The 13,536-nt window shown below is 43.5% G+C and overlaps 1 protein-coding gene across 1 annotated transcript in view; it reads right to left on the bottom strand.

The window, feature by feature from the left end:
* The window catches only part of TG (thyroglobulin), a 429,523-nt gene that overhangs the window by 381,431 nt on the left and 34,556 nt on the right, over nt 1–13,536 (bottom strand). Inside the window, 1 exon segment of the mRNA XM_030189954.1 lies at nt 7,164–8,267. Within this exon segment, the coding sequence (XP_030045814.1) occupies nt 7,164–8,267 (1,104 nt within the window).

The raw sequence follows: 13,536 nt of genomic DNA, 5'->3' as shown, positions 1-13,536 counted from the left end.
ATTCTGTGTGTGAAGAACATTTTCTATTTTGCTATTTTTTGGTCCAAGTCCTTAAATCCGTCCCAAGGTTGTCAAGTATTTACTGTGAATTCTTCCAACAGCAAGACCTCTCAGCTACAAACACTGTTCTCAAACATTCCTTGAGGTTGATTCACCTAAAATTAAAACTTAGAAAAACGTTTCAGTAGAAAGCTGTTTGTCAAGTTTGTGGAATAAAAATATTTGGATCCTAGGAAAACAAAACACAAGGTTTCTGAGCCATACTGTCTCAAAAAGTGAATAAACTCCCTATTTTACTGGGGTTTAGTTGGCATATTTTGAGTAAGCTGCCTAACTGCAAGGTACGTGGATATTTTCTGCTTGAAAATTATTTCAGGATATTCAAGCTGGAAGGTATCAGTGTTCTTGGCACTAGAGATCTTCCTTAGAATATATCAGGTAAATCTGATTGGAAACCACCTTGGGTATCTTCATAAATGCAATTAATAAATCCCAATAAATAAATTAAATTAAAAGCGGGGAGGGGTGGATTACTCACCCTTTCTAGGACAGCATAGCTCAAAGCTCTTGCACTTTATTTACAAAGGATATAGGCATTTTTAATTCCACAAATTTGGGGGTCCTTTTACTAAGGTGCGCTGAAAAATGGCCTGCAGTAGTATAGGCACGTGTTTTGGCCATGTGCAGAATCATTTTCAGCGCACTTGTAAAACATGCCTTTTAAAATTTTTGCCGAAAATGGATGTGCGGCAAAATCAAAATTGCCGCGCGTCCATTTTGGGTCTGAGACCTTACTGCCAGCCATTGATCTAGCGGTAAAGACTCACGCGGTAACTGGGCAGTAATGACCTACGCGCTCCAAATGCCACTTGGCGTGCGTCTGTTCTGCGCATCCAAAAATAAAAAATATTTTTCAGACGTGCATATCGGACATATGCACGTCTGAAAAATATTTTTTATTGGACATGCGTCAGAAATGAAATTATCGCGAGAGCCACGCGGTAACTGTGCGGTAACTCCATTTTGGCACATGTTGGCTATGCGTGGACGCTTACGTGGCTTAGTAAAAGGGCCCCTAACTTTCCACCAGAGAATTTTTGGGCCGTGTTTACTAAGCCTCGCTGTAGGCACGCTAACTTTTTAGCACGTGCTAACGATAGAGACTCATTATATTCCTATGGGTGTCTCTAGCGTTAGCGTGTTCTAAAACGTTTGCATGTCTACAGCGCAGCTTAGTAAAGAGGGCCCTTTATGTCCTATTTGTTTGGTGAATATATTGCATATGTTTATACTATGCATTTTAGAGGTTATCTCAAAACAAAGCTTTAAACATTGCTAATCTTTCTATGCCTTTCTATACCAGTTCAATAAAGCTGTTACATCTGTTGTTTACAGCCTTGTCCACAGAGGTCATTTTGGGGTTTCCTACAATACAATACAATATAAAATATTCTTATATTCCACAATAACCAAGTTCTATACGGATCACAAAATGAAGAAATCCGGGCAGTGGAGGAAGAATAACAAAAAAACTCATGTTAAAATAATAACAACATAACAAAACTTTTCTAAAAAGAAACACCTTCAAAAGTTTTGAAACAAGAGGTAGCTAGTACTAGATCTAACCTGAACTGGTAAAGCATTCCAAATATATGCTAAAAATGTAAAACTTATAGAAAATATTGTTTTGAAACAAATACCTCTTGGGCTCAGATATTGCAATAACAAACGATTTCTTGATAACACTGCTCTACCCATATTAGGAAACCCTATTAAATCCAACATATGAGGAGCTTTTCCATATAAAATATTAAAAATCATTGCACAGAACTTGAACTCGATACGAGCCTCTACTGGCAGCCAATGTAGCTTTGTCAACAAAGGACAGACCCTCTCGCCTATGTGAACAGAAAATATCAGCTGAGCTGATATTTGTATTGTCTGTAGTTTTTTTAAATAAAAACTTTTGTGCAACCTAAATAAATGATATTGCAGTAATCTAGTTGTCCTAATATTAGACTTTGCACTACCAATCTGAAGGCTAAAAGATCTAAGACTTCTTTGATTCTCCTTATTTTCTTTAATATTAGAAATGATTTCCATACCAATGAATTTATCTGTAGCTCTGGAGATAAAGTATTAGACAGAGTAACTCCTAGTATCTTTAGTCTAGATTCAAATTTAAAATGTGGGTTACTCAGTTTCAAACTTTTGTCATTCCAAATGCCTGATGTTTGTCCCATTATCAAAATGTTTGTTTCTCTTTGTTTAATTTTAAATGATACAAACAGATCCATGCTTCCAGAAGTTTGATACGATCAGTGATCTGACTTGAAATCATGCCAACTGAGGATAATATCAGTAGAAATACTGTGATATCATCTGCGTAGATAAATGACGTACCCCACCTGACTTATTCTATATCCTTGTCTGACGTTGCTGCCTGGATGTCTCAGCGCCATCTGAAACTAAACATGACCAAGACTGAGCTTCTTATCTTTCCCCCTAAACCAACCTCCCCTCCTCCCCCATTCTCTATTTCTGTGGATAACACTCTCATCCTTCCTGTCTCATCAGCTCATAACCTTGGGGTCATCTTCGACTCCTCCCTCTCCTTCTCTGCACATATTCAGCAGACTGCTAAAACCTGTCATTTAATACTCTATAATATCACCAAAATTCGCCCTTTCCTTTCTGAGCACACTACCAGAACCCTCATCCACACTCTTATCACCTCTCACTTAGACTATTGCAACTTGCTTCTCACAGGTCTCCCACTTAGCCATCTCTCTCCTCTTCAATCTGTTCAAAATTCTGCTGCACGACTAATATTCCACCTGTGTCATTATGCTCATATTAGCCCTCTCCTCAAGTCACTTCACTGGCTTCCTATCAGCTTCTGCATACAGTTCAAACTCCTCTTATTGATCTACAAGTGCATTCAATCTGCAGCTCCTCAGTACCTCTCCACTCTCATCTCTTCCTACATTCCTCACCGGGAATTCCGTTCACTGGGTAAATCTCTCTTATCTGCATCCTTCTCCTCCACTGCTAACTCCAGACTCCGTTCCTTTTATCTTGCTGCACCATATGCCTGGAATAGACTTCCTGAGCTGGTACGTCAAGCTCCATCTCTGGCCATCTTCAAATCTAAGCTAAAAGCCCATCTTTTTGATGCTGCTTTTAACTCCTAACCCTTATTCACTTGTTCAGAACCCTTATTTTATCATCCTCACTTTAATAGTCCCTTATCTCTTGTTTGTCCTGTTTGTCTGTCCTACATAAGTACATAAGTACATAAGTAGTGCCATACTGGGAAAGACCAAAGGTCCATCTAGCCCAGCATCCTGTCACCGACAGTGGCCAATCCAGGTCAAGGGCACCTGGCACGCTCCCCAAACGTAAAAACATTCCAGACAAGTTATACCTAAAAATGAGGAATTTTTCCAGTCCATTTAATAGCGGTCTATGGACTTGTCCTTTAGGAATCTATCTAACCCCTTTTTAAACTCCGTCAAGCTAACCGCCCGTACCACGTTCTCCGGCAATGAATTCCAGAGTCTAATTACACGTTGGGTGAAGAAAAATTTTCTCCGATTCGTTTTAAATTTACCACACTGTAGCTTCAACTCATGCCCTCTAGTCCTAGTATTTTTGGATAGCGTGAACAGTCGCTTCACATCCACCCGATCCATTCCACTCATTATTTTATACACTTCTATCATATCTCCCCTCAGCCGTCTCTTCTCCAAGCTGAAAAGCCCTAGCCTTCTCAGCCTCTCTTCATAGGAAAGTCGTCCCATCCCCACTATCATTTTCGTCGCCCTTCGCTGTACCTTTTCCAATTCTACTATATCTTTTTGAGATACGGAGACCAGTACTGAACACAATACTCCAGGTGCGGTCGCACCATGGAGCGATACAACGGCATTATAACATCCGCACACCTGGACTCCATACCCTTCTTAATAACACCCAACATTCTATTCGCTTTCCTAGCCGCAGCAGCACACTGAGCAGAAGGTTTCAGCGTATCATCGACGACGACACCCAGATCCCTTTCTTGATCCGTAACTCCTAACGCGGAACCTTGCAAGACGTAGCTATAATTCGGGTTCCTCTTACCCACATGCATCACTTTGCACTTGTCAAATTAGATTGTAAGCTCTGTCGAGCAGGAACTGTCTCTTCATGTTCAAGTGTACAGCGCTGTGTTCGTCTAGTAGCGCTTTAGAAATTATAAATAATAGTAGTAATAGGAATGGAGGGTAAACCCACCCACTAACCCTTTTCTTCCCCAGGTGGAGGCCCAGGTGCCAGAAGTGTAAGGAACCGACGGAGCCTGCCCTAAGGGTACTCCAGCCAGGTCAGGCCCCGAACTCAGAGACACCCACAAGGGGGTGTTACACAACAAACACCTTTCCTACATTAAAAGATGCATAAACAGAGTTGTGGGACCTTTTCTCAATCCTTAAATCGTCCATGCCAGTAGTTTCCTCATCACTGGGGTTCTGTTTTCCTCTGTATATAGTAAGGCTGATTATTATGGAATTTTAAAATTTTGAAGCTTTTGATCTTTCTTATTTTGTATTAATTTCCATTAGATGTGTAATATATTTACAGCATTTTGGCAGACATTTTAATTGTATACTTGTCAATGAAGTCAAGGGCAGGGTCAACAACCCCTTTATGAAATGTCCTGATAAAGCTCCAGAATCTTATTCCCCCCCCCCCCCCCCCCCCCACACACACACACTTAGGAAGCATGACTTCAATGTTGGAAGCCTGAAAGCGGATGATCATCTTTCAAGTCAGACATCACGGGGACCATAAAGCAAAAAAAAAAAAAGCGCTAAGAGCCTTCCAAAGCAGGACAAGTCCTTTAATTCCACAGCATCGATCACTCTTGTACTACAATCCATCAATCTTGTACATCATTGACCTGACATGGGCCGTGTTTCAGCACAAAGCACCTGTGTGAGGGGGTCAGCCAATCTCTGTCGTCTAGTATGAAAAAACAGCTAAAAAGCTTTGTCCCCCATCTAGTTTGAGCAAAGAGTTTGAAGTGTACACCACGCTTTGCTCAGACAAGACAGGGACAAAGTCCTGTTTGTAGTACATTCAGCTTTATAGCTGGATTTTTTCATACTAGACAAGAGACTGGATGAACCTTCACGCAAGCGCTGTGCGCCAAAACACATTCCGTGTCAGGTCAACGATGCACAAGATTGATGTATTGTAACACAAGAGTGATCAATGCTTTGGAATTAAAGGGTGTGTCACACTTTTTTTTGTTACATTTGTACCCCGTGCTTTCCCACTCATGGCAGGCTCAATGCAGCTTATATAGGGCAATGGAGGGTTAAGTGACTTGCCCAGAGTCACAAGGACCTACCTGTGCCTGAAGTGGGAATTGAACTCAGTTCCTCAGGACTAAAGTCCACCACCCTAACCACTAGGCCACCTTTTGAAGGCTCTTAGTGCTTGTTTTCCTTTTTGAACCTTGTTTTGGGCTTTAGACCCTCTCTGTGTTGTTTTACACCACATCACAGGGATAACATTCCCTAATTATGTTACTTAACCCTGGAAAGGAGAGGACAGGAAGTAAAGTGCTTCTTCTTATGTTTCAAACCTGCTAGAGCAGAAGAAACAGAGGGGCTTAATATCCACTATTAATGGAGCTGCTGGAGCAAGTGGAAAACATGGCTAGGAGCAGGGGACTGATGGTGGACTAGGAAGCTGGAGGTTGAGACTTGAGGACAGATGCAGAGGCTGTAGTTACAAGGAGCAGGCTGGGGGCTGATGATGGATCTGGGGGCTGGTAGTATGAGGGGGCTGAAGGTTAAAGGCTGATGCAAGGAATAGAGGGCTGGAAGCTGGGGGATAGGGGCTAGAGGCTTATGCTGGGGATTTGGAGGTTGGTAGCTGAGATTTGGGGGCTGATCCTGAAGGCAGGGAAAGACACTAGGAAAGGAGAGGAATAAGTATGGGGAAGGCAAGGGCAGTGGTTACTTTGGAAGGGGAGAAAGAGGCAGGGTGGCAAATACTGAGGGCATGGGCATGAAAGCAATGACTCAGTCATCGTATTAGGTTTATAAGTGATGACTCAGGATTTGGGTAAGATGGAAGAGTGGGAAGTTGGGGATCAGGTGAGAGGATAATGAGGATTGGGTGAGGAATATTAGTAGGACTGTGAGAACAAGTCCAGAAAATGGGGAGAGGAGATGGTTTAAAGGACATGGAAGGTTTGGAGAGAGGTTGTGATATAGTTGAAAGAATCCCAGGGCTAAGGATAGAGTGAGGGACAAGGAGGGAGAGAGATCTTTGAAAGAGTTGAGAGAAAGTGGAAGTGGGAGCGAAAAGGGAGGAATGGGAACCTAGATAGACAGTAAGAAATAAGAAAGGAACTAGAGGTCAAGGGGGTGGATGATAGGAAAGAAACTGAGGCTAGTGAAGGGATTAGAGGGATAGGAACATAAATGAGGCTGGGGAAGGGTTAGCAGAGAAGGTGGAAATGGGGAGCTAGAAATGACAGAGGGAATAGGACACTATAAAGGAATGAGACACAGGTGGGGAATGGGAGGGCTAGAGAAGTAAAGGAGGGAAATGGAAAAGCTGGTAAGTAGATGTAAACCTGAAGTTCAGAGAAGAGACAAGGAGGAATGAAATGTAACTATAGATCGGTAAAAAGGCAGATGAGAGAAATGGAGGAACAAGATGAAGCAAAAGAATCGAGATTAGACAGTTGCAGGGGATGAAGGAAAAAAGAGGGAGCCGGAAGATACAGAAAAGGAAATAAAATCCTGGCGAAAGACTTAGGAGAAAACCAACACGAGAACTAGTAAAGAAGACTAGGACCAACCCAGCTGGAAAATCAAAATGATCAGACAATAAAAATAACCTCAGCTGTTTGGGCATTCTCACGGTATGAACCCTGACATCTGCGAGATTAGCTCTCAGATAAGAGTGCAAAAGCAAAGGCTAGTCCAGGATGCCACAGCCCCTTGAGCTGGTCCTGTCTGGACGATTGAGATCTCCAGTGCACATACCTTACTATTTCCCCAAACAGCAGGGTGGGACCCAACTGGCACAAGTCTGCCAATGATTGACAGTTCTGTGAGGCAAGGGAGGCTTAAAACGATTCACTGCTTGTTAAAACTTACAGTGCTCAGGCTCTCCAGAAGATTGCTGACTTCCAGGAATAGGTCTGCCTTGCAAGTCAACACAGAAGCAGTTCTTTCCGGTACACTGGATTGGCATGAAACGGCCTTTCTTGGTACAAGAGGGCACAAACAGATCAGAACCCGCAGGCTGGCTTTTTTTCACCATTTGCAGCCTCTGTCTCTCCTTCTCACATTCAGTTGGGCACCTTGGATGCTTCCCTTGAATTCTTGATCCTGCAATTTCTCTACCTTCTATATCAACACACCAGCACTCTGCAGCATTACACTGGATGTCCTCATATTGCCCATCTTTGGTACATGTCGGCACAAAAATCTCTGCAGGATCTTGCTCATCACAGCTTCCTGATTGCAATACCTTCTTAACTGTTTCAGCTAAATCTCCAGCAACGTATTCAGGAACAGAGACGACATGCTGCAGAAAGGTGAAAAGCTCTTTGCTCTCCAAAAGTGAAGCAAGAAATTTGAGCACATTTTGGTTTTCCTGTAAGTTAACTCTTCGTTCAAAGTTGTCTACGATAGGTTGGTTCAACCTGAAGCTTTCTCTTGAGAAGTTAGCTGATTCCTTGGTGAGGTATGAGTCCTCCTCTGATGAAAACAGCTTTGCTAGCTCCACAAAATTCCCTCCGCTGTACATTCCTGTCAATCCAATCTGCTGGAAAAACTGACTGAAATTGAATTTCCCTCTGGTGCCCAGCGCACCAGTGAAGTTAAATCGACTCATATTCTTCAAGAATTTCCCACCAAAGAGGTTTTGTTGGAATCTCTTAGGATTTGTGGTCAGCTGCAGGGCAATACGAAGCAGTTCTCTAGATGGAAACAATCCTCCAATGGCTTCACCGAGCACTGGTGCAACCGTGAGTGGGTTTGCATTCCACTGATCCATAATAGGAAGCAAGAGTCCTGAGTTTAGAAAGAGTTCCTTGAAGTAAGAACAGTAGGATTTGGGAGGCACACCTTTAGTTTTGGACTCAGATTTCTCATCCTGGGCAACAAATACATTATGTTGGCTAAAGTGGCCAGTGATGCCATAAAAGAGTCTTGACAGAGCTCGCCGTCGCTCCGAGACACAATCTTGTCCTTTGTCTAAACCAGGAAGAAAAATAAAAAAAATGAATACCATAAAATGCAAACATCAAACACAGCAATACAGGAAGCAGTTCTAGAACTGGGTGTCCCAAGACTATGAAGTAGGGGTTAATTCTAGAACAGAACCTGGATGCCCAGATTCCATTATAGAATACAAGCATAACCCAGTTCAGTACAGTTTCGATTATCTGACCTTCCGTAATCCAACCATCCAGCATATGCGACAGACCACCCCTCTCCTGATGATGTCATTGCATGTATTTCTATTACAAATCTTTGTTTTAGAACTCTATGCCTTTGTTTATGCATTGTTTGAGGGGTTTATGCTGTGTTTTCCATATTATCTGACTTTTTACTTATCTGATAATGGGTCGATTCCGTTTAAGTCAGATAATCGAGACTGTACTGTATTTAGGCGCCCACAGTTGTACCAACTATAGAGCTGGTGCAAGTTGGGGCATCTAAATGCAGCCAGGACACACCTATCACTACTCTATAAGTTGCCTGCATAAGTGGGAGCCCCACTTGTGCCATTCATGCTCTGCCCTGTATACACCACCTTGCAAATATGTATTATGCAAGTTAAGCAGGAATTATAGTGCTTAAACACCCTGCTAGCATTTACATGGCTATCCAGCTTATAATCGAACGAGAAAAACGCCCAAGTTCCGACCTAAATCGGGAGATGGACGTTTATCTCACAAAAACGAATAAAGCGGTATAATCGAAAGCCGATTTTTGGGCGTTTTCAACTGCACTCCGTCGCGGATGCGGACAAAGTTTATGGGGGCGTGTTAGAGGTGTGGCGAAGGCGGAACTGGGGCGTGGTTATCTGCCGAACAAAGATGGGCGCATTTCAGCGATAATGGGAAGAAAGTATGCGTTTTTAGCTAGAATTTAGGACACTTTTCCTGGACCCTGTTTTTTCACGAATAAGGCCCCAAAAAGTGCCCTAAATGACCAGATGACCACTGGAGGGAATCGGGGATGACCTCCCCTGACTCCCCCAGTGGTACCTAACCCCCTCCCACCACAAAAAATGATGTTTCACACATTTTTATTTTCACCCTCAAATGTCATACCCAGCTCCCTGGCAGCAGTATGCAGGTCACTGGAGGAGTTGTTAGGGGGTGCAGTGGACTTCAGGCAGGTGGACCCAGGCCCATCCCCCCCTACCTGTTACAATTGTGCTGCTTAATGCTTATTAGTCGTCCAACCCCCCCAAACCCACTGTACCCACATGTAGGTGCCCCCCTTCACCCCTTAGGGCTATAGTAATGGTGTAGACTTGTGGGCAGTGGGTTTTGAGGGGGATTTGGGGGGCTCACACACAAGGGAAGGGTGCTATGCACCTGGGAGCTCTTTGACCTTTTTTTTTGTTTTTGTAAAAGTGCCCCCTAGGGTGCCCGGTTGATGTCCTGGCATGTGAGGGGGACCAGTGCACTACGAATCCTGGCCCCTCCCACGAATAAATGTCTTGGATTTATTCGTTTTTGAGCTGGGCGCTTTCATTTTCTATTATCGCTGAAAAACAAAAACGCCCAGCTCACACATTGTTGAATAAAACATGGGCGTCTATTTTTTTCGAACATACGGTTCGGTCCGCCCCTTCACTGACCCGTTCTCGGAGATAAACGCCCATGGAGATAGGCGTTTTCGTTCAATTATGCCCCTCTATGTGTGCACACATCCATGTGTGAGTACTAGCATTTTAGACATTCACGTGCCTAGATTATAGAATTGCCCTTATATTCCCTACTTCTAGAAACTTGCCTTTGCACATCTTACTGTTTACCCTGCACCATAATGTCCTAATAATTCTTGTTTGCATCTTTTGTATCATCTATCTTGTCCCTTCACCTAGAAAATATAGGTTGAGTTCCTTACACCTGTGTAGGCTTTTTGCTTCAATGTATGTACCTACTACTACTATTTAACATTTCTATAGCGCTACAAGGCATACGCAGCGCTGTACACGATACACAAAAAAGACAGTCCCTGTTCAAAGAGTTACAATCTAGATAAGACAGGTAAACAGACAGAACAATTAAGGGTAAGGGAATAAATAGGTGAGGATAAAGGACAGGGCACTTGAGTAGAGGTTTGGAGTCAAAAGCAGTGTTAAAGAAGTGGGCTTTAAGTTTAGACTTGAAGACGGCCACAGACGGGGCTAGACGCACAGGCTCTGAAAGTCTATTCCAGGCGTGAGGTGCAGCAAGACAAAAGGAACAGAGTCTAGAGTTAGCAGTAGAGGAGAAGGGGACGGATAAGAGAGATTTATCTACAGAACGGAGTACCCGAGGGGGCGGCGTAGGGAGAGACAAGAGTGGAGAGGTACTGGGGAGCAGCAGAGTGAATACACTTATAGGTCAATAAGAGAAGCTTAAACTGAATACGGAAATGGATAGGGAGCCAGAGAAGTGACTTAAGGAGGGGGCTAATGTGCGCATAGCGACATTGGCGGAAAATGAGCCGCGCAACAGAGTTTGGACTGATTGAAGAGGAGAGAGATGGCTGAGAGGGAGGCCAGTGAGAAGCAGGTTACAATAATCAAGATGAGAGGTGATAAGAGTGTGGATAAGGGTTCTGGCAGAATGCTCAGAGATGAAGGGATGGATTTTGCTAATATTATAGAGAAAGAAACGACAGGTTTTGGCAATCTATTGAATATGAGCAGAGAAGGAGAGAGAGGAGTCAAAGATGACCCCAAGGTTTCGAGAAGATGAGACAGGGAGAATGAGAGTGCCATCCACAGAAATAGAGAAAGGGGGGAGAGGAGAGGTAGGTTTAGGGGGAAAGATGAGAAGCTCGGTTTTGGCCATGTTAAGTTTTAGATGACATTGGGACATCCAGGCAGCGATATCAGATAGGCAGGCTGAAACCTTGGTCTGGATGCTAGTTGAGATTTCAGGGGTAGAGAGGTAAATTTGGGAGTCATCAGTATAGAGATAGTATTGAAAGCTATGGGATGATATCAGAGAGCCAAGGGAAGAAGTGTAGATGGAGAACAGGAGAGGACCGAGAACAGAACCCTGAGGTACACCGATTGGTAGAGGGATAGAAGTGGAAAAGGATCCACCAGAGTGTACACTAAAGGTGCGAAGCGAGAGGTAGGAGGAGAACCAGGAAAGAACAGAGCCCTGGAATCCAAATGAAGACAGGGTATCTAGAAGTAGGCTGTGATCAACAGTGTCAAAAGCGGCGGATAGGTCGAGAAGGATGAGGATAAAATAGAAACCTTTGGATTTTGCCAGGAACAGTTTGCCAGGTCGTTGGAAACTTTAGCAAGTGCAGTTTCAGTTGAATGAAGAGGGCAAAAGCCAGATTGGAGTGGGTCAAGAACAGCATGAGATGAGAGAAAGTCAAGACAGCGGCGGTGAACGGCGCGTTCAAGTAACTTGGAGAGGAAGGGGAGGAGGGATATGGGTCGATAGTTGGAAGGACAGGTAGGGTCAAGTGAAGGCTTCTTCAGGAGCGGTGTGACCACAGCATGTTTGAAGGCATCAGGAACGGTCGCAGTGGAAAGAGAGAGATTGAGGATATGAAAGATAAAAGGGGTGAGAGTAGGAGAGATGGTGTTAAGAAGGTGGGTAGGAATGGGATCAGAAACAGGTAGTTCGTTTAGAGGAGGAGAGAAGATGTGATGTTTCTTCATCAGTGACCTCAGGAAAGGAGGAAAAGGACGGAGGGGTGGAGGAAATAGGGGAACGGAGAAGGGGAGGGACAAGGGGAAGGAGAGGCGGGGGTGGTTTTGTAGAGAATTCAAGATTTATCTTCTGAACCTTGTCGTAGAAGAACTCAGCTAGGGTCTGGGGAAATAGTGAGGGAGGAGTTGGGGGTGGAGGCACCTTGAGGAGAGAGTTTAGTGTGGTGAAGAGAAGTCGAGGGTTTGAGGCGAGAGAGTTAGTCAGCTGGATGTAGTAGTCTTGTTTGGCAAGCAAGAGAGCAGATTGGAAGGAGGTCAGCATGAATTTGAAGTGTGAGAAGTCAGCAAGGGCATGAGATTTAAGCCAGAGGCGTTCGGCGGAACAGGTACAGGAACGTAGGTAGCGAATTTTAGGGGTTAGCCAGGGCTGGGGTATGGTACATCTTATAGGACGGAGCATGAGAGGTGCAAGAGTGTTTACCTGTCTGGTAGCCCTTCTCTGAAGCATCTCCATAAATGTCAATGTCCTTACAAAAGGATGGCCTTCCAAGCCTAACATAATACCTTAGGTAAGGCTTTTCAGTGACATGAACATGGGCAAAATAACCTCCCATTTTCTCCTATGTTTCTCTCCCTATTCATTCATGCATAATGTCTACTTTCATCAATGACTGCCATCTTTCAAGTCCTCTATGATAATTCCTCCCAGATCTCTATGAACCTGTCTGAACTTCAGAGGCATGAAAATCAAAAAGATCTATATTTAAGCTCCAGTAATATGCTTGAGTGCATTGGTATTGTTCCACACAAATCCCACGTATATAACCAGCTAGGCTTTGGAGAAGTTACAGGCCTGTAATTAAGGGGCAGGGCATCTTTCCTTGTACTAAAGGAGCCAAAAGAAATGTGCATAATCTGTCAACCACACTAAAACCTATTTTTGTTTGACAGACTGCAACATCCGACCACATAATTACTCATTCTAGTTTAGAAGCATCATACATAAGAATAATAGTCTCACTGGTCATATTCTCACAAACTCTATGATGATGTGTGAGGACGCCTAACCATCTACAGCCAGAGAACTAAGAAAAAAAATGTGTTAGCCAAACCCTAGCTCCTATCTGAAAGTATTATTTCAGTGTATAATGTCATCTCTTTGCCCTGAAATGCCCATTTCTTTATCTTTTTGTCAACATATGATTTTAATCATGATTTGCACCTCTGACATGATAGCCGAAGACAGTGGTTCCCATACATGGTCCTGGAGGCACTCCAGCCAGTCAGGTTTTCAGGATATCCACAATGAATATTCATGAGAGGTTTGCATGCAGTGGAGGCAGAGTATGCAAATCACTTTCATGAATATTCATCATATATATCCTGAAAACCTGACTAGCTGGGGTGCCTCCAGGACCAGGTTTGGGAGACACTGGCCTAAGATATGAATTGACTTATCATGAGCATACAAAAGCATATGAGATATATAGATGCCATGGGGGTAATTCTATAACCCAGGTGCTAGCACTATCTCCCAGATTCTATATAGTGCACCTAGAGATCCATGCTGAAATCCAAGCATATTCTATAACAATGCGCATAACCTAATTGGCTTAAGAA

Source organism: Microcaecilia unicolor, chromosome 1 (genome assembly GCF_901765095.1).
Source record: "Microcaecilia unicolor chromosome 1, aMicUni1.1, whole genome shotgun sequence".
Classification (NCBI taxonomy): Eukaryota; Metazoa; Chordata; class Amphibia; order Gymnophiona; family Siphonopidae; genus Microcaecilia; species Microcaecilia unicolor.
This window is presented reverse-complemented; position numbering and strand designations above follow the sequence as displayed.